The 22,622-nt window shown below is 35.0% G+C and overlaps 1 protein-coding gene across 1 annotated transcript in view; it reads left to right on the top strand.

The window, feature by feature from the left end:
• Exo70 (exocyst complex component 7) overlaps nt 1-22,622 on the top strand; it is a 63,509-nt gene that overhangs the window by 24,028 nt on the left and 16,859 nt on the right. The window contains exons 4-9 of the mRNA XM_081731477.1: nt 466-583; nt 3,318-3,547; nt 7,426-7,490; nt 8,594-8,694; nt 15,065-15,249; nt 19,624-19,803. Of these exons, the coding sequence (XP_081587603.1) occupies nt 466-583; nt 3,318-3,547; nt 7,426-7,490; nt 8,594-8,694; nt 15,065-15,249; nt 19,624-19,803 (879 nt within the window). The remainder of the gene's footprint in view (nt 1-465; nt 584-3,317; nt 3,548-7,425; nt 7,491-8,593; nt 8,695-15,064; nt 15,250-19,623; nt 19,804-22,622) is intronic.

The raw sequence follows: 22,622 nt of genomic DNA, 5'->3' as shown, positions 1-22,622 counted from the left end.
TGCCGTCTTCATTATGTAGGCTCTTTTTCACTCTCTCTTCTAGATATATATTAATTAATGTATCTAAATAATGTATCTAATAATGTATGTATAAATTACTATGTTAAATAATGTATCTACCACAGTAATTATAGAAAATAAATTCTACAAATGATCATTATTTCCTATTAATGAGTCTACTAAAAAAATTAATGCTGCAATACATTTTGAAAATTTAAAAAGAATTTTTAAAGCTTTATAATACTTCATATGAGATTTATCTGTTATTTGGTATTGAATTGGAATGCTTTTGCACTTTTTTTTACATATTGTGAATGATCTTCAATTACGAATTAGTTCTTTTTTCTTCTTAATTGGTAAAACTAAGTATAACACCCGTTTTTCTCAAAATTATATTCAATTGTAAAGAAAGAAAAAGAAAAGTACAAAACATTTTATTAATTATTATTATTATTATTATTTCAGTCTACAATTTTCAACTCTGGTGGAGACACGTTAAATAGAGAATTCAAGGATCTTCTTTTCAAGCACAGTAAACCTGTTCCAGCAATTACACTGTTAGATTTAATGAGTATAGACGAAGGTATGTATTTTTCAATTATTTGTGAAATTAATCGAAAGTCAGAGATGGAAAGCAGGTTAGTACGTAATATGATAAAAAATCAAGAGGATGGGATATGAATTCTTTTTTATATGTCCACTTTATATTAGCTAAAGGGAGTGAACCGACAGCACTTGAACAAAGGCGAGCTCAGTGAAAAGATCGCATAGTTGAGAAACCAGAAACTCAGACATGTTGGTATAATCTACCATTATCGCTGGAGTGGAGAAAGATAATCATTCATTGAAATTATTTGTGGATCTTATTTGTTACACTAACTGAAAATGAGAAAACAATACCGAGATGAAATAACCAAAATAATCGGGAAATCGATGAGGAAGTTGTTGTAAGTGTGTAAAGCATGATTGTTTAAAGGGAAAAAAAAATCAGTGGGTTTTATTGACTAAAATTGGGTTGTATTATTATTATTATTATTATTATTATTTTATTTATTTATTTATTTTTTTTACATACTTTTAAAACTATATTCCTTCTTAAAGGTAGTATTTAAGCATTCATGTTCTGTTGTACTCCTGAAACTACGGAATTCCCTAGCTTCCTAATTCCAAGTCACACAAAGGGAATCCGTGAAGCCCCATTTACGTTTTCTAAAACACACTGTGTACCATTGGTATTCGCTTTTATTTCGATATCTAGAAAAACGAAGAAAGTAGACGATTTTGTAGAGTAACTTAGGGTTGGACGATCTTATATATTCTTCATACGGGTATGTATAAAAATGTATGTAGGTTCCAGCATAACTCTAAAACACCTGGAGCAATTTCACCCAAGTTGGTACACACATGACTTATAACCTGCAAAAATATACTGTGAAGGTAAAACAGCCGAGGGGGGTGATGGGGGGATGACGCGTAAAAATAACTTAAATAGACCGATATTAGTGTCGAATCCACAGTTTTCGAAGTCACTGAGACTAATAGTAATACTCACGATGCCGTTTTAGTTCAAATTCATCACCCATCAATATGAGGGGGAGAAGGATTGAGGGGCTGAAAGAGGGAAATATGTGAAAGTAATCGAAAACTACCGATATTAGTGTTGAATTCATAGTTTCCGGGGTCGCTGAGATGAATGATGACACTCCAGATGCCGTTTAAGTTCAGGTTTACCACTCATCGGTATGATGATTGGTAAGGGTGAGGGTAGAAAAGGGGAAACGTGTAAAAGTAATGTAAAACTACCAATATTAGTGTCCAATCCATAGTTTCCGAGGTCACTGAAATGAATAATGACACTGCCGTTATCATTTAAGTCCAATTTCAACCTCCGTCGACGTGGAGGCGAGAAAGGGTGAAAAATAAAATGTCCAAATTCGATGTTATCTGTTGTTTTTGATCGCATCACGGTAAAACGGCTGACAGATTTCAAATTAATTTTGGAACATAGTACATATCTCAAGCTGGATTCGTATCATCTCACTGTGACTAAATGGTACATCCTAAGTGAGTAGGGGGAGTTAAAACATATAAGCCAAAAATAAATTATCTTAATGATTTTTATCATTACATTTACATTGAAATGTGTATCCTAAGGGGAGGAAGGGGTTAAAATTCCTTCCGTAAACCTATTCTTCCCTTGCGAAAAAAAAAGTGCATTTCCCTGGGCCAGCCGTCCTAACTCAAGATTCCGTTTTAGTCAAATAGTGAAGTAGTACCTCAAGGTCAGCGTTATCCAAGTGTGGTGTTGACAAAATAGAAGTATATCTTTAGTAGTTTCTTTTTTTTAAGTGAAGCGTTTCGGTTTGTAATTAACTGCCACATGGAGAAAGACATTTTATTTTTTTGTACTAGTATGTAAATATGTACTACAAAAACGAAGGGAATATTGTCACATTCATTGCTTTATGGTCCAGTTTACAGTTGAACACCGTTACAGCAAATTTAATTGAGCGCGAACAAAATTCCCAAAAATATTTTCTTTTAATGGCATTCCCTTCTGGAAATCTCTTTATAAACACCTGTTTTAGGCTAATTCTGAAACTAGGTGTGTTAGAGAGAAATGTAATTGAAAAAAGTATTTATAGTCACATTAACGCTCTCATTTCAATTTAAAATTCGAAGTATATTTTTGGAGGTGGGTTTTTGGGTTTTATTGTGGGTTTTTTAATGGGGATTTTACCCAAAAAAGCCAACTGGATATTTTTGGACTAGGGAAAATTCTAACAATCCTGGTGTAAAGTAAGTGGTTGGGAAGAGAACATGTTTTGCCACTAGGCTCAGTATGTGAAAATGAACCTCTTAGTAACAGGTACGCTTTTGAATAACAGCGGTTAGTACATCAGGTTAAATCTTATCGAAATCTCATGTAGCTTTGATAGTGAAAAGTGAACATTGATTTGCCCCTTCAAGTAAATATAGTGATTTAGTATGGACCATTAAATGGAAGTGAATCATAATTGGGATAGAATTACGTCAGATATTTACATTATATATACCGGAAACTTTACTCCTCAACCAGTGTTTGTATATTTGTCTGTACGCGTACTGTATGTATTTGAGATATGTAAAATTATATGAAGAAGTTGGGAACATTAATATGGAACTGATAATTTAGATTAATTTATTTGAAGCTAGTAACTAAAAAGTGTGCGTAAAAGGTAAAGTGAACAAATTACCAGAAAAAAATACATTAATTACGTTATACATAACTTGAATAATTTTCTTTTTTCTTTCTTTTTATTTTTTGTTGGCTGTAGAGCCAGCAGGGGATGATTTACCATCCTTGAACCATTTCCCAGACAAAGTGGCGGAGGAACTGATTCGAATCGCAGATTGGCTAATCATGCATGATAGAGATGAATATATGAATGTCTATGCACGAGTGCGGGCTACAGTGTTGCTGAAATCTTTACAGCAACTCAAAGAGCATCAACGGTCAGCTAGTGGAGGAAGCATCCAAGGCGTTGCTGCCAGTTCCCCATTGATGGTCAGTATATAATGATGGTTTACTTTATAGATAAGGAAAATTGTATCTTTCTTGGTTGCGGACTAGGCCATTTCTTTTTTCAACTATTATGTTTACTCCAAGAAAATGCACGATTCAATTTTTGATTAACAGATTAACAAAAGGTTAAAGAATTTCACAATATCACAATATTTTTTATTAAATAATTTCACAATATCACAATAGTTTTTATTTTCGTGAAATCGAAGTATGCAGTAAAACGCATCTGAACGACAACCTCTGTAAGCCGACTATCCCTCATCGCGACAGATTTTTACTAAAACGGAATTATACTTCCATAAGAGCGATATATTTTGAACCTCCTATAAGATAATTAAAGAAATTTGTAAGCCAGAATCAAGGAGCATATTAGATATTCAAAAAAGCAGAAAACCCGACGTTAGGTTTATCGAAACATTTAAAGAAACACAACACAAGGTAGAAAGATTCAAAACTTTATTGAGTGCTAGGAATGAAGTAGACTTGTTTCTGAAAATTTATTTATTCATTAATAATAATAATAATAATAATAATAATAATAATAATAATAATAATAATAATAATAATAATAATAATAATAACTGAAATTAAATTAAATTTGGACAAGGGAGTTAAAAAATGAAATGAAATCTTTTAAGTTTTACGTCCCACGATTATTCCGAGTAGGTTAAAGGAGATGGTAATGATGAGAAATGAATGAAATGGTGGAATAAAGAAAGTGGGAGGAAACGGGAGAATCACGCACACAATGTTTGTTCATCATAAAGTTCATTTGGCGGGAGCTGGGATCGAACCAGGAACCCCACGCACCAGAGGTGAACGCCCTACCACTAAGCCACCACAGCTCCTGGGATGGTTAAGTGATGAATGGGACGCGGTGATTACAAAATTTACACAGCATTGGCACAACAAAAATAATAACACGAGCTGGTACCTTCCAACAAAGAACAAAAGAGTACACAAATAGACTCCGCCATATTGCAGGATGTATTACCACCATTTGAAGATTACCGATGTATTTGACAACGTGTTTTCCAACACAGCTCTTTCCTTGGTAAGTCCGTCCCATTTTATTCCTTGGCGTTTTTATTCTTCTTCTTCCTGTTTTTAACCTCGGGGACCAAGGCTCCAAAGGAGAGTCAAATACTCGGAAGTGTAAAGAATATTCAGGAATTTCAGAAATCTGTAAGTAGAATGAAAGAAAACATTATTTTTACTTCTTCTTGTGATATACAGTGAAAAGTACAGTGTGTCCTAAATTAGTGATATTGTCGTAAATAGTAGTTGTTTTGGAATAGATAAAGGTAGAGGTATAATTAAAAGTAAGGCAAAAGTATTTTACTTTATAGTGTAATTATTTCCTTTGGTAGCGTCACAGGCATCTTAAGTACACAGCACCAATTGCGAGAGATGTTAAGAATATCTGGTGGGAGAGATGGGGCGATCTTTTTTTCATAAACTTTAGCGCTGACACTGATTAGAGTGTATTTGTTGATTTATAGATAAAAAATTCAGAATTTTGTTAAGAACTCTTGGAAGCTGTTTTATCTGTCACATCAAACTCTTGCTCTGCATGGCAAATATCTACATGTCTTCATATGTACAGGGCAAACCAAAGAAACTTCTCATAGCAATAAATTTTTCTTTAGTTTACGTAGAATTTTTCGCCTTTATTCTGATTTCTTCCAGAACCATAATGGAGAGTTATCGTTATTTTATAAATTCTTGTAATATTATTGTCTAAACGTAAATGAAATTAAGGGGATTTTTATTCCATTAAGGATAGTCGAGTGAAAAGGGGATTAATTGTTATACTCACTTACAATGGAATGGAAAGTGCAAAGCTGTTATTTAAAGTGAAAATTGAATTTCGATATTTTTAGCATCTTATAAAAAGTTTGATATTTATTTCATTGTATATAATAACTTTAGTGCATTCAAGCTTAGGAAAACAATTTTTTTTTTTTTAAAAAATAAAGCTAGAATAAAGAACTGCTTTTAAAAGATGCAGCCACCATGCAATCTATTTTGGAACGTAGATGTAAGATTTTAACTTAGTGTAGTTTCAATAATTGACGATTTATTTGATATGAGTGACTACTCTCCACTTCCTTCCGACACCGAGGAAAGTACCATGCTTCACTTCGAACCACACCGCTTCGAGTTCGAATTGGGTGTAGTTAACAGATGCACAGATCATCATGCGAAATTAACTCGAACAGAACAGTCCTTGTTACACCATATCATTTCATTTCGAAGGTCACTAGACTCAAATCGTAGCTTTCAGTGATTGAGAATATCTTTAGCATTTCTTTGTTATAGCAGATAGTCCTTAGACGAGGTACAGCACAAAACAAATACAATAGAACAGTGTTCCTAAAGTTACTTTTCCGTATTTATAGTGGTGAGTGGACTGATGTATAATGTATTTGTTTACCACAATGGCAAAAAAATGATCACTGCATAAGACCATTTTAAGTTGAAACTTATGCATTTAAAGTGTAAGAGGAAACAAATCATGTAAAAGAACAAAGAGTGAGGGACATATTTACATATAATTTCCAACAAAAGATATTTACAAACAAAAATAGCACTGCTTAGTTTCGTTTTATGAGGAGTGATCAAAAAGTAATGTTATAAAGCATGTAGTGAAACGTGTATATATAATTTCGTACAACCAATACAGCCAACATATAGTATACATTAGGTCATTTTTCGACATAGTCCCCATATCGGTTGAGACACTTGTCGCATCGTGGAATGTCCTTGTAAAAATCATGCCCTTGCGTGTTCAGTCACGTTGTCAGGAAGTGTTTCACCTCCTTGTCTGAAGAGAAGCGACAGCCTCCTAAGTGCTTCCGAATGACATTCCCAATTCTGCCATCAGATGCCGTAACGTGATTCTCCTGTTGTCCTGAATAAGCTCCTTCACGCGAGTTGTGTTCAAATCTGTTGATGTCGTACTGTCTGTCGGCCATTGCACTCCTCGTTGGGGACGTTTTCTTTACCAGTCGCAAACTTTCAACAGCATTCTGCGACATGCTGACATTATAGTCTCTCCGTAAACCTCTACCAGCTGCCGGTGAATTTCAGCCGCGGTTATATGTTTCGTCCACAGAAATCGAGTAACTAAGCGGACTTCTTCGCGAGACCAGTTTTCCAAACGAGTCGCCATTTGTGTTTACTTACACCTAACGCCGTAGGTAGCGTGTGACTAGAACTGCACGATTGCCAACTCCAGGTATTAAAATTACCGCACACTCCTCATTCTTCTATAACAGACAAAAATCAAGAAATATCGGCCTTGTAACCTTAGTTTCCGATTCTCCCTTATATATTCTTTCATATATATATCTTAATTATCGTATAAAAGTCACTTTTCAATCCTTCATTCTGTGCATAACGCTGATTAGTGAACAGTCCCACTAATAGAGTAGATAATTTGCCGCTTTAAAACTATGGTGACGATTTAAATGCAAATAAAAACTATATTGCTTCAGTTTAAGTATTTCAGCATAGGACAAGGACTATAACCACGTTTAAATTTGAGCCTTAATGTTTGTGGAGCCGCATGTTGATTGGTAGGCAAACTGAACAGAAAGAAAAAAAGTTAAATGTAAACAGTTTCGAGCTTTTATTTAAGTACCATTTCAACGTATAATGTACAGCGGGCTGCAGACTAGTGGACGCAAAGATTAGTTAATGTAAGTAATAAAGAGTTGTAATTAGTACAAAGTTTGTAGAAAAAAATAAAATCAATAAATAAAAACAGTATATAGAATATGAGCAAAATGAGTGCTCTTAAATCTGCACTAAATTATTATTGTATATGTTAAAATTTGTTTTGTTTTACATTCCAGAGACCGAAGTTTCAAAGCCGCCATGAAACACCAAGTAGAAGAGCATCTAAGAGGCTGCAGCATGTGTGAGTACCATTGAATTCTCATTTCCTTAAAAATCAAGTTCATTTTTGTATTAACCACTTCCCGGTCCACTTTATCCGAAGTAACCAGGTCCTGGCGGAGCAACTCAAGCTATTAAGTTTTCCGCATTTATTTCAATTTGGACCAGGACGAGTAAATTCACACTTTGTTTCGTCGACCGTTCTTTCGTGCTTTGTTGCGAGATATTTCGTGTACAACATAGTCACGTTTGGGACGAAAATTCGACCAGGACTGACCTACTTAGTAAAACGAAATAACTCGGGTTAAACCGGGAAGCGGTTAAATGCATCATTAGAAAAAAGTAAATGCAAATTATTGTTATTTGATTTTGTTTTTAGTTTAACTTTCCACGTTTATGCATCGAGGCTGAGGGAGACGAGGATGATGAGATTAATGATAATAGTGGAAGGAAATGTAAGAAACCCGGAAAAAAAAACATGCACACGGTGTTTTTCCACCACAAAGCCCACGTGGCACGGGATCGAACCAGGGACGCCCCACACCAGAGGAGAGCGCTGTACCATTTAGCCATCGCTCTCTTTGTTATTTGATGTATGCAAATTTAGATTTTGGTATTATTGGATAGTTCGTTCAAGAATGGTATTGGTTGAATTTCCGGATGATTTATCGCCAGCTATAGATGTAAACAATAATACAAGTATAAAAGTTAGGAAGGGTAAAATCTTAAGAAAACTTTATTTATTTTGTATTAATGGTAGTATTACACACTGTATTAGGAATTTTGAATTATGGAATGAAATGAAGTGAAATCTTTAAATTTTATGTCCCATGATTATGCCGATTAGGCTAAAGGACACGGTGATGATGAGAAATGAATGAAATGGTGGAGTGAAGAAAGTGGAAGGAAACGGGAGAACCTCGGGGAAACCCACGCACACGGTGTTTGTCCACCACGAAGTGCACTTGGTGTGAGCTGGGATTGAACCAGGGACCCCATGCACCAGAGGTAATGACAGGCCCAACCATTGAGCCACCGCGGCCCCGAATTTTGAATTATGCAATAGGCACTTCATAAAGTGTAAATGTTGTTAGAAACTTATTTATTTTGTATTTTTTAAAACAGGTTCGAGAAGAAAGCTAATAAAATGCTTCTAAAGGCATCACAAACAATAGAACAGTCAACCGGACTGACGATAGGCCCAAGGCGTACTGGTCTGCATTTAGGTAATGTATTAATATTTGATTCATTGATTTAAAATAGTACTTTTTTGTTAGAACTGCTGCTTTATATATATATATATATAAAAACTGTGTTCTCACTCACTACAAAAATTTCCTTTAGAAGTGTTATAAGTAATTCAAATTGTTCTCTGACAGGATCTTTGTGTTACAAAGTTGGCACGAGTTTTTCACCATGTAGTTGTTTCCTCACTTTTGTTCATGGTTTGTTTACCACGAGTATTGTTTTTTGAACAGGCGTCTGGCTTGGTTAACCTGTGTGATATCTGGTGGGAGTGCATGTTCGGATTCCACATTAAATGTTGTCCATGTCTTGTCTAACAAACTCTTAAACATATTACTTATATATTTTAAATTACTCTCCTAATAATATTCCTCAGTCAATTTTCCTTGTGCCTCCGAGGATGAAAGTCGGAGTATTACACTCGAAACATTGGAAGGAAAATTGACTGAGAAAATATTTCTAGGTGAGTAATTTGAAATATTACAATGTGTTCCGTACGCGTTATAAGTAATTATTCTACTTACATTTTGTTAAATTGCATCAAAGGTTACCACTGTATCAGAAACAATATCAAAGGAACGTACATTTGTATGAACAAATTTATTTGTACTAATCCTGCTTATTTATTATTGAAATTACTCATCCACGAATGTACTTATATATTATTACCAGATAACTAATATTATAGGAACTTTAAATAAATATATAATACCTTTTTGTTAACTAATAGACACGTTTATTTGAAAATGTATTTTAACGCATATTTTATATGATTAATAAAAAAGAAACATAATAACTTACTGCGTCCAAATCCACTTTAACATACAGATTTCAAGTATTCTACAGCAGTTACCGAAATGTTCGTGATGTCTTTAAAAGCACTAAATTAAATTTAACTTTTCAGCAATAACTTCATAAAATTGTTTCAGAGATCAACAGAAATTTACGAAATCAGGTCCCACATCACACTCAAATTCATAACGGTATGTGCTGTTGCTTAACGGGAATTTCAAGTAATTGAGTGATAAATTGATTTATAATTATAACAGTAACTTAAGTGCTTTTCAGTGGTTAGCAGCATTCTATAAAACTACGGTAGTTGTACATTACATATGGTTAAATAGAGGTCTAAAGAAAAGTGTTTGCAATAATGGATCTTCAGAAGAAGATATTTACATTAACAAGAGTTTAATCCTCATCATTTGCAACTAGACATACTAAAATGATATTCTGGAAGAAAGAAAAAAAATGTGAGATTTTTAGAGCTACTGACGAAGACAACAGAGATTGCTGAAAAAGTTTAGTGGCTAAAAGTACACTCAGGCGTAGTAACTTCTTATGTTCTCAGCTCTTGTAAAGTTCTCAGATGTTTTGGTAGTGGTGTTTTTAATACAAAAAATAAATAAATAAAATAAAAACGCAATCAATACATCAGTTACGGAAGTTAAAACAGGAAAATTCTTTATAAAACCTGTTACACTCGAAAGTGGAAGTTGTTCTTTTCAGGGAATGTAGTACTGTATGGCACTAAGAACAGTAAAATAAATAAATAAAAATATTTTTTTGGGATTGTCATGTTTGAAATAATAATAATAATAATAATAATAATAATAATAACAATAATAATAATAATAATAATAATAATAATAATAATAATAATAATAATAATAATCCAGAAGGCTACAGCATGAGAACTTGGACACATGTTTCTAAACGGAGGATATCATTTTAATCAGTAACTTATTCTCTTTCAAATAAAACATAAAGCAACAAAATATCTTGAACCGTTCCAGAAGTAGAACATGTTAATATTTTGCCGAAAATCAAACGTGAGAAATGGCGGCCTGTATCTCGGACAGGGAAGTTCTTTGAAAAAAAAAGTCCGTGGTCCTGAATTTTAACAACTGTTAAATTCAAAAACATCTTAAAACGACGTCCTCGCAAGTGCCTTTTAAAGTTAAAGAAGAGTCAGAAGTCACATAGCCAAATCAGGGCAATAGGGGGGATGCGGAAGTGTTTTAACATGATGAGTCTGGATATACTCCACTGTATGCTTTGCAATGTGCGAGGAGGCAATGTTGCGGTGGAAGAGTAAACCTCGGATTTTCAAGGAACCAAGAACTTGGGGTAAACAGACTGTTGTGTACTAGTTTGCAGTAACAGTCTTCTGTTCTTGTAACCTAATAGCTACGACGAGACCAGGGCTTCGGAAGAACACAGCGTATATTACTTTTTTCATCGCTTGCTGTTTTTTATAGTAGTTTTCATAGGATCATCTTCTTGGATCCATACACGATTTTCGTGTGACGAGTGGGACAGTGATAAAATGCGATGTAGGTTTCATCACCTACCATAGTTTTAGAAATCAGCTGGTGTCCACCTTGGTTTAATATATCCAGGGTTTCACGAGCAATTCTGACTCTCTCTGCTTTCAGTTTGAGATGCTTGTGTAAAATTGTATGCACTGATGAGGAACCAATGCCAAGTGCCTCCTCTATCATCGCATAGGTACACCTTAGATCTTGAGAGACCATGTCTTGCACAGCCGCCACTAAATCTGGCATTGTTGAACACGGAGGTCTTCCTTCACGGTCTTCATCTTGCAAAGACCTCTGGTCTTTCGAAAGTCCTTGTACCATCTAAACACTGTTGTACATGATGGAGCAGTATCCCCAAACGCTGACCTCAATCTTTGGTGACAGTCTTTCTCGTGTAGGCCAACGCGAAAATCATAATAATTCATGGCTTCGCGTGAGAGCTCCATTCCAACCACATTTTTGTCCACACTTTTGATCACAAATGTCACTCTTACATCAAACTCATAGATTGGACAATGCAACTCCGTATGTTTTCAATATCTGTGGCGCTGAACTAATGAGCAAGTTCAGAAAGCTATACAACACTGAACTTCACAATAACTAGAGGTCAGAATTAAAATGCGTGTATTAAAGCAATTGCAGGGCTCATAGCGTGTCACTTTTTTAAACTAAAAGTTACTTTATTCAAGTTGGTCACTAAAAGTCACTTTTTTCTTCAAGTTTGTTACTAAAAGTTACTTTGGGGGGGGGGGGTTGTAAAATAATTTTTTCGTGTGATTTGTTTTACATTGGAAATTTCCAACAAAAACGCAGTTAAATTTTGTCATCTCAAGTGCAAACATTTTCAAGGATATCACTGAACTGCTTCAGGAGGAGTAGCGCCTTGTACATGTTCTGTAGTCTAACCTTCAAACTATTACCAAGGTTCTGTTGTTGCGAAAGAAGTTACATCTTTGATTGAACTGAATGGAAGTGCTGCAAATGAGGAAAATCTGTTACCTGTTGGTGAAATGGAGTGTAGAGAAGAAGCAAGGTTAGCATTCAGCAGCTGGAAGGAGAAGTATGTACCTAGTTTCAAGAAAAATGTAAAGTCTCACTACGTGGCAGTATATAAACACGTAGTGAAAATCATTGAAATTTCCCTAGAGCTTAAATACTTGTTTTGTCTTCATCCGGAAAATGTGAAGTCATCTCAGAGTGTCACGTATATTAAAAATCTGGCAAAAGTTCTTCCCCTCAACATTGACTTGGATTTACTGAGTAATGAGTGACGTTTACTTCAACTTGAGAATTTCTCAAGTAATCTTTGCAGTGGCCGGGTAGATGATTTCTGGAGTAATTTTTTCATCAAGTTTCCTACAGTGGTAACGGTGGTGAAAGTTTGTTTGTCTCTAAGTCATGGCAGTGCTGACGTTGAACGCAGGTTTTGACTGTCACGTCGACTGATCTCTGAAGATTGCACAGCTCTCTCAATGCTAAGTTAAATATAATATCTGGGATGGAGAAATTTGGAAATGGGTCAGAACTGGTTCCACTTAGAAGCTTCTTACATCTGCTAGGTCTGCTTACCGTGACTGCAAAGCATAATTAGAAAACCTAAGAAAGGAAGAAGCCCAAAAAGCAGAAGTAAAGAAGAAAAGAAAACAAAACAACAAGCAAAGAGAGAGGTGATGGAGAAATTGACAAAGGAGAAAAGGGGCATTATGAACATGGAATCAATCCTGCAACAGAAAAAAAAAGAGGATATCAAAAGAAAAACAGAAGATGAACTTTGTTTCCGGCGTCTGAACGTCTGAAAACAGCTGTGAAGAGAAAGGATATGACTGAAGTGCACTTTGTGCAGGGTATGTTGGAGGGGTTGAATAAAGTAAGGAAAGATTTGTAAGATGAACAGAAACAGACTAATGACTTGCAGAAAATGGTGGATAAGAAAAACTCCTCTTTAATAACACACTTCTTTATGAAAAAAAAAATAAGTCTATGTGAAAATATGAAAATCTGTTAGCATACGTTTTTGTTACTGCTTTTTTATTTCATTTTGTGTGCAACTGCATTTTTAGTAAACATTTGTAATTTATTTTAAAAGTTCATAATAAGGGAATAAACATAATCCACATTATTTGCTTTGATCTTATTGTGTTAAAGAAGAATGACATATATTACCTGCTTACAGTTTACTTTTCGTTGTATGCGGATGTTGGTAGAAGCCATACTTATGTTTACCAATCATGTGGTACCAAGACAAAATTTGTAATGAACCAATTGTACAAGACAAAATGTTATTACCAGTTAATGGTAATCTAGATACTATGTATTAATTACATTAATTTAATTTTGTATTTTTGGACATAATGAAAATATTGAGATTATTCAAATCAAAGTTGAAGTACAAAACCATGCGAAGTATGTAATAATGAACCTCTAAACACAAGGGGCCTTATGCAGAGTCGTTTTGACGTTTGATTAGCGTCATACTAAAGGCCTGACTTCTGCAGGAAGCGTTCGTCGAACTCTTTAGTATGGCACTAATCTCGCGTGAGAACGACTCTGCATAAGGCCCAAGTAATCCATTTTTTTTAAAAAAATTAGCTGACAAACTTAAGTAAAATAATTTTTAATCTTAACATTTTAAAACATTATATATTTCAGCTATGATCCAGCCGACCCTATTTTGGTTGGTGAAAAAATAATAATAATTGTAAAATTCCATTTATGTTCAAGTTTGGCATCAAGGTTTAAACTTACTTTTTGATGAGATTTTGGTTACTTTTTCATGTGCTTTTGTTCACTTTTGAACTATTTAGAAGAAACCTTACCACTATGAACCCTACAATTGATTTCTGTTATAACCTTGTTATGAAGATTTGAAAAAAAAAGTCAAAAGGATGGTAATGAACATATTAAAAATGAGAGAGTAATACGGTATATATAATAGTGAATACAAGGTTTCAAAAGAGAATTGAGCTCCCTCCTGTCTAAGCGGTTAGCGTATGCACCTTTGGCGTTGAAGATCCGGGTTTGATTGCCTGCGGGAGCTCATGTAATTAATATCCCACTGTAAACTGTAGTTCCACATCTCACATAGCCTCACTGCTGAAAGGGACGCTAAACTCAAAATCAAAAGAGAATTAAGAGTAACCTGAAACTACGATGCATTTAAAGCAAGTGAGATACGATATTAATTACGTAGAAAACTGAAAGAAATGGAATAAAAAATTATACGCACACTGTGTAGTTTTGTACAAAATTGTACATATTATGAGTGTTAGAGGAGAATCTCGGCGTTAAGCAAGTAAACTTTAAAATTTTTTTTAATAACGTTGAGAATGACTGCTAGTCTTTGTTTCAGGCATTATAATCCTTGCCCTTAGCTCTGATGTAGAGAAACATCCCTCTACTTTCTGTAGTCTGTATCTTGGCATATCTTTTTTAATAGTATTACGGGTCACATAAGAATGCGCGATGTAAGTACTGAGAACATTTCATTTTTAAGATTTTATGAATAAATTATCAAAAATGCAAATACCTCAGAAACATCTAACGGCACTTGCAACGTGGAGCGTGAAATCCTAATTGAGAAACCCAGGGAAGTTTGGTTGATGAGTTGAGTTGATTTTGGGTTCAACGTCCCGTTCAGCATCGAGGCTATATGAGACGTGGACCTACTGATTAACGTGGAATCCGAACATGAGCTCCCGCCGGGAATCGAACCCGGGTCTCCCACGCCAAAGGCGCGTACGCTAACAGCATAGCCACTTAGGAGCTCACCAAGGGGAGTTTGGGGAGATCAGTAAGAAGATAGAAGGATAGCACAGTATAAAGTAGAACCGTAGGGAGGTTGGAAATAACAATTCAGAGTAGATTTTCTTGGCACAGGATAGAGTCCAATATGAGGTTTTGTTTCTTCTGTAATGAACCCTCGCGTTCCTTAAAACATACATAGTTGATAAGTTTGCGGTAATTTTAAGTGCTTTTACTTAGTTCTTTATGTAAGGAATTAAATCTTTATTTGTGTTTTGTTTTGTTTCATTAGAAAATAGAGAGGATGTAGTAGATGAGCAAGAAATGGAGAATTACTTAGTGTGTGTAATGGCGTTGCATCGTTTAATGCAGAGTGAACGATCCTTAATGGTTGGCATTATTCCTTTACAACATCAACATCAGGTCTTTGAGATTGTCATTCGAGATGCAATGGATATGGTGGTGCAGGACGGAGAGGTAATCGTAAATCTTTCTTTTCTTTGAAACGTAGTTGACTGTATTGTCTTTGTGAAAAATTAATTAGAATAATTTAAAGAATAACGGGAAATTATAATTTTTATACATGATAATTACAAAGCCATTATTAATTTCACTCAAAAATCAGTTTTATTGCACAATGGGATATTACTGAAACAGAACTCACAATAGGATTCATAATCAGTACATTTTAATGTGATAACTTGCAAGTCAAGTACAACATGCAGCGCTATTCCACAGCCCGAAAACTTTTGAATATCTCCAGCAGTTAGTGTTTAAAGGTTGATTTATTATCGGTATTGTGATCTTCATCGTTCATTGTTGTAGGCTTTCACCTCGTAAGCCTTAGACCTTCAGAGATCCGATTTGATAAACTGGGATCAACAGTCTTGGCGATCCACGACTAATTCATTTACCGGAACCTTTGGGAAAGTGCCAGCGAATTTTGGGATGCTCTTACATTATGTTGAATATGTGTCTCTAGAACCTTTTATTCAGACAGCGTGGAAGAACCGCAGACCGTTGATTTCATTATACCAAAATAGTCATCTAGAGTTTGGCTACTTCTCTTGCGCATTTGCTTTTAACCAACATTTTACAGTTGTGCCATTTTATATCTATTTACGTGCCTGTTGGATTGGTAATTGATAGTTTGGCGAAAAGTTAATATCATTACTTTCGATATGAGAAAAAGGTTTATTTTGCTATTTTGTTTAATGTAATTCTGTGATTTAATGTGAATATTTGTTTTTGCGACGCACATTGAGATTGCTACTTTACGTAATCCTATAATTGCTGAAGTTATCCTTCGTACCAATTAATTTGGTGTGCATCGATTTTCATCAGTGGTGACTGAGATTTCATTACCAGGTAATATTTCGCATCATTATTGCAGAAGCTCACATGAAGGCCAAGTATCAATATTTTGAACCGTTTGATGTGGAGAAAGGTGATATCGAAGCGTATTAAGAAACATTTGATCAGTACTGTGACGCAAATTATATTTCTGACAAGAAAAAAAGTAAGTTTGTTAATCTCACTTACGGGATAAAGAGTATATGGAACACTTATGCAGGTGGTGGCATCTAAAATATACTGAGTTGATAGATGTATTAATAAAACAATATGGAAAGCCTACAAATTATATTGCCGAATTATTTAAATACCATTCCTTGAGACAGGCAAGGAAACAAGCAATACAGGAATCTTTACTTGCTCTCAATAGCCAAGTGTACAAATGTTCCTATGTTAGTGGCTTACAAAACCCCATTCGCGACGAGTTGGTGTTCGGCATTAGTAGTGAGGTGACGCAGAAAAACTTTAGCTAAGGCGATGAACATAGGGATACAAATAGAACTTGTGGAACGTGAAATTCAGGTATTTTACCAGGATAAACATGAGCGAGGAGATGATAAGTTGAGATCTGCGAAAAGGAAGCAGGAACCGGCCAGATGAAAAAGTGGAATTTGTGAAGTGTGGAAACTGTTACGACACACAAGTTGAATCGGTGCCTGGCATGTGGAGTCAAATGTCACAACTGCAATCAATACAACCATCATGATAAGCAATACTTATAGTCAAAATATGCTATCAGATAGTGAGCGAATTAGTATATCTTCTACTAGTAAGGGTTCAGCCAGTTTATCGTCAGTAGACGTCGATATTGTGGACGAAAAACCTTTATTAACTAGGAAGAAATCTGAGAAACCGGTTAAGAAGAGGTGGAAATAGAAACGAGTAAGGGAGTCGAAATAAATTAATGAAGCTAATAAGGCTTTGGACTTGCTATGATTAGACACTATGGAACTGAAACATGACAGGCTGGGATCTGATGATGGTTGTTTGATACGGATATAATGTGGACAACAAACGTTAAATTTTAAAATTGATACTGGAGCGGCAGTAACTATGATTCCTTACCGTATGTATTTGAAGGAGTTTGGAAATTGAGTTGAAACCTAGTGAATGTATTTTAACTGCAGCTGACAGCAGGAAAATTCCAGCACTATGTTAGTTCACAGTACCATTATTTGAAGAGTAAAGTTTATAAAACTACCAATCATCGTGACAAAAAAGTGTTTTCCTGGACTTATTCTTGGACACAATTGCGTTGACAGAGTTTACTCGACTTGGAAAACACCGTTCCGGAACAATTTCAGACAATTCAATATAGGAAACAAAACTGCACCAGGTCAAAGGGTTGTTTCGAAGAAGAATGAAGAAACTATGAAGCTGTTAAATGAAAAAATAGTGCAAATTTATTGAAGTACAACAAAGGAAATAGTAAGAAAAATCAAATAATAAGATTCTCTAGAACGGATTATGACAAGAACTGGAAGGAACCACAAAATCGAGTTCGAAGTGGCAGGAAGCAAAGGGCGAATCTTCGAGGATATGGTTGAAAGTAAACCCAATAAGGCAAAATTAAGGAAGACGATGGATAAGGATGAAGAAGAACCCTGAAGATGTGGTTATGAGAGTTCTAATGCCCACAGGTGTGATTGGTAACTGAATAACATATTTTGCATCAGTCATTTTCTGTATCATCTATACATAATTTATCGAGCTGCTGCATAATCTTCAAGCTTCAATTCGTTATTACATATGTCTACAACCGGAATGTAGCATGCTCATTTTTTCAAGTTACAACACACGGTTATCCATATAGTCGGTTGTGAAGCACCAACCCCCCCCCCTACTGAACTTCCTCATAAATATGAGGGATGTGATGTCACGTCGTCTGCAGTGGATCTTCCGTGACGTTCTTCATCACTGTTCACCTAAAGTTGACTGATGAATTCCGTAGTTTTCGCGTGGATGACGTCTGCCCGCATTTGTTCATACACAGACAAACACCAACAACTGTACGCTCTTATATTATTAGCATTGTTTCATGTCACCTATAAAAGAAATGTATTTGGTAAGGAACTATGTAGAGATTTTATATTCACTGAATTAATGTTACAAAAGTAGACGCAGGAAATTATACTAAAATTTCAACCATTGCTAATAAATCAATATATTTTTTTGAATTTATATGTTTGCTTCCGACCGAGCGATTGTTTCACTGGCTTTACTACCAACAACTTCTGGGGAAGACGTAATATAGACTCATAATATATAAATGGATTATTGATTTTAACACCTATGTACCAAAGGGTCCCTGATTCCTCTAATAATGCCGGCAAAAGCGAAAAATATATTTATTTACCATATTAGTAAATATTGAAACAACTGCCATGAAAATATAAAACAATATATTAAGTGTGAACTTTGTGGTGGACAAACACCGTGTACGTGAGTTTCCTCGGGAGTCTCCCGTTTCCTCCTACTTTCTTCATTCCACCATTTCGTTTATTGCTCATCATCACTGTCTCCTGTAGCCTAGCCGGCATAACCGTGGGACGTAAAACTCAAAAATTTCATTTCATTTCATTTCATTTTCATTTTTATTTAGTTATATTGAAGATTACATGTTTTTTTGTACGAAAATAACTTTAGTTTGCTAGATATGCTAATAATAATTTAAAATCTGAAGCAAAAACTCACACTGTACATGTTCTTTTGTCAGTAACTATTCCAAAGTTATTGACAAAAGAACATGTACAGTGTGAGTGTGAGAATACTGGATCAATTTCAGTATTCTCTGAGTAGAGGGAATGTAATTATCTATAAGCTACCAAAAGTTCAGCTCTTCCGTAAACCTTATTGCAAACCTATTAAGACTGTACGTACGGTGGTCACTAATACAGCGAAGGAGCACAGTAAGGAAAAATGATAATAATCTTCTAAACTCGCATGAATATATTTATATAAAGAGTTATCTTACTCAATTCACAGAAATATGTTAGAAGATCCATTGCTACTTACTCTCATTGTGGAATTTGTTTCTGGATATTTTGAATTCATAGTAAAACCTACACTTCAAGTCAAATTCTGACAAAGTTTTTATTTATGAATGGGTTAGGACAACGATTTTATTATTATTCCTTATTGCTTTCAAAGTCCTATAGTAACTAACGTAGTCCTTGGGGACAGCCCTTCTTGGCCTATCTTCTTGTCCTCCCTGTTTTCAACTGTACGTGTGAGTACGTAAGTGCTAAGCTGAAACTTAAACAATGAAATACGAGTACTAATCCAAAACGTTAATTTTTTGTTCTATGTTTAATCATTTAATTATATTATGACTCTAATATTTATGTATGTGTGAAGCCAAAGCCGCAAAATTTGTAGAGAACATCCAGTTAGAGTAATAGTTTTGAAAAAGAATAAGTACTGTATGTAATAGGTGTGTGTAGGATGAATTTAGTATTTCATTCGAATAAAATAGTGATGCTTTTGTTTTTCTTCCAGAACATTGCATCACGAGCTAAACGATGCATTAACAAACATGATTTTGCAGCAGTATTGGTAGTGTTCCCTATATTAAAGCATCTTCTCTCCATGAGACCAGAATTCGAGAAAACAGTGGAAGGATGTAATATTAATGTTCGATCCAAGTTTTCCTCCATTCTTAACACACTACATGGAACGGTAAGCAAATGTATTTCCAAGGTTACTTAAATAACATAAATTAAATTATTGTTTTCTTTAAAGAGTATAGAAAATTCAACAAGCTTACGAGGGAGTATCGTAAAGTTTTAATTATCACCAGGAAGTTATTAAGATATGATGAAATTTTGTCAGTATTACTTCTGGTTCTTATGTGTATGCTATAAGAAATGTAAGGAAATTAGCTCCTGTTTTTTAAAAGGTATGCCAAAAGTGACTAAAGTGCAAGATGGATAAGAAGCAAGCACGGCGTGACCTTTCCCATGAGATGTTGATGCTGTTACAAGAGGAGTTTTCCGGGCGTCTGGTAACCATGGATGAAACGTTGATATATCAAAAGCGTGAGCATGCCATTCCCCCTCTCAAAAAGGCAAACATGCAAAAGTGAGGGGGAAGGTCACTGTCCGGTTTTTGAAATTCTCGAAGATTACCTTGCAAAAGGGCAAACCGTCACTGGGAAGTACTACAGCAGTGTCCTGAATAAATTGCGCAGTGCTTTGAAAACGAAAGGCCACGGTATGCTCACGAAAGACGTTATTCTTCTAGCTGACAACGCACCAGCTCATTCGTCTTAAGTTGATATCGACAAAGCAAAGGCGTGTGGCTTCCAGGTATTGCAGCATCCGCCTTATACTCCCGTCCTCACACTTAGTGATTTTTTTCTTGTTTCCCCAAATAAAGAATCCGTTGTGTGGTCGCCATTTTGACACAGATGACGTCATTCATGAAGTGGAAGAATGGTTTAAGTACAATGTCAGACTTCTATAATGACAGTATTCGTAAAGTGAAGGAACGCTGGGAGAAATGTGTAAATCTGGATGCTGACTACATAGAGAGGAGTTAACAACTACAAATCCCAACAATCCTTGTATCCTGATTTTTCAAATATGAAAATTAAAACTTTAGGATATCCCCTCGTAAACAGAAAGTTGTATGTTGTTCTTGTTTCTCCTATGTTTATAAATATTAGTTGCAGTTTTGTATAGAGATTTATATTTAAATTAAATTACTAGTACAGGTTGACGTGGTGATATTTAGTTCATTTTTGTGCACTAAGCATAACTGCATGATCTTTTTCATGATAATGAGTACACATTTTATTTCTAACTATTGTTTACAAGAACATTGGAAATAAATAAACAATAAAATTTAAAAATTTTGATTTTGGACAAAATTCGGGAGAAAATTACAATGATGCTTTATGTCTGTGTTTTTCACAAGTTCTTTGAAGTAGTAGTAACGTCTATACAGCAAAAATTACAACCAAGGTTTGACAAACAAACAAACAAACAAAAAAAAAAAACTGTAAAGTGGTCTCTCCAACAGTGTTCTCAGATTCTCTTTTCCCTTTTGTTTGCTTTCTTATTTCAAATTCAACTCCGCAAACTGGAGCAAAACACCAGATAAAATAGGCATGTGATTAATGCAGTGCGAAATACGAATTATGTGGGAAAGACAATCACATAAGTGGATATTATGTTGTATACCATAAATCAGAGGCCATCGTATAGTAATTAGTTAAGAGTAATATTTTTCATTGAATTTGAATATAATTTTACCTATATAAAAAAATTAAGGTTGGAAAAAATCAGTTGTTGCCTTAATGTTTGAAATGTGTGTGGTACTTTCAGTTGCAAACAATACCCTTTTTAAACAAAAGTAACAGTAGTTACAGTCAGTAGGTGTTGTCCCATGATGTCTAAGAATCAAAATATGGAGCTATTCAGAAAGAGGGGGCAGATTTAAAATATTTATTTCTAATAAATAGAGACACAAACAGTACATGACGGGATAGAAGTAGTTTTGTTATATGGATTCAATAGGAGCACCGTTTTTTAAAGTTTTATTTTATGCATTCAGCATGAGAATCATTTGTTACGCGACGAACATCGAATCGGTAGTCTATTTCTTGTCACAAACGAATTAACTGGTTCCTTGTTATTGAAGTCACTACTGTAAAAATTCGGTCTTGCAGATCCCGAAGAGTAGCAGGGATAGATGGTACATACACGCTCTCTTTTATGTACCCCCGGCGATAAAAATCGCAAGGGGTAGATCTGGTGATCTTGGCCCTCACTTAAGATGCTCGTGTTATCCACGTCTTTCAAATCCGTCGCTCTAGAACGGTGTCATTCAGATACTATCGTACTTTGTGGTGTAAGTAAGATGGATAGACGTCTTGCATGAAGATAAAATTATACCAATCTTGTTGAATTTGTGGAAACAACGAGTCTTGGAGCATGACCAGATATGTAATTCTAGTCAAACTTTCCTTCGTAAAAAGGAAAGAGCCATAAACTTCGTTGACGGAAATGACGCAAAACACATTGAGCTTTGGAAAATCTCTTCCATGTTTGGTGATTACTCCGGGATTTTCAGTTCCCCAAAGTCTGACATTGTAACGAATCGCTTTACCAAAAATATGAAAGATTAATTTATCGGAAAAAATCAGCCTTCCAGAAAAAGTGTCATCTTCCAAATCTTGCAAAATTGCAACGCAAAATTCGTATCTTTTTTCATGATCGCCAGGATGCAATGCCTGGAGTAACTGCAACTTATACAGCTTCAGGTGCAGACATTTTTAAAGCACGCGCCATACCATTGGTTGCAAAATTCCAAGTTCTCTGCTTGTGGATTTCCTAGGGCTGTAAAAAACATTTGTGGATACACTCAAAATTTTCATCTGACATCGAGGACGACCCGTGCTTTTTCCTTTGTATATGCAATAATCATCTACGACCAATTGTACCAATTGTAAATATGTGTATGACGAGGCGGTTCTCTGTTGAACTTACAACAAA

Source organism: Thermobia domestica, chromosome 11 (assembly GCF_964235325.1).
Source record: "Thermobia domestica chromosome 11, izTheDome1.hap1.1, whole genome shotgun sequence".
Lineage (NCBI taxonomy): Eukaryota > Metazoa > Arthropoda > Insecta > Zygentoma > Lepismatidae > Thermobia > Thermobia domestica.
Note: the sequence above shows the minus strand (reverse complement) of the source record. Positions and strands in the feature narration are given on the sequence as shown.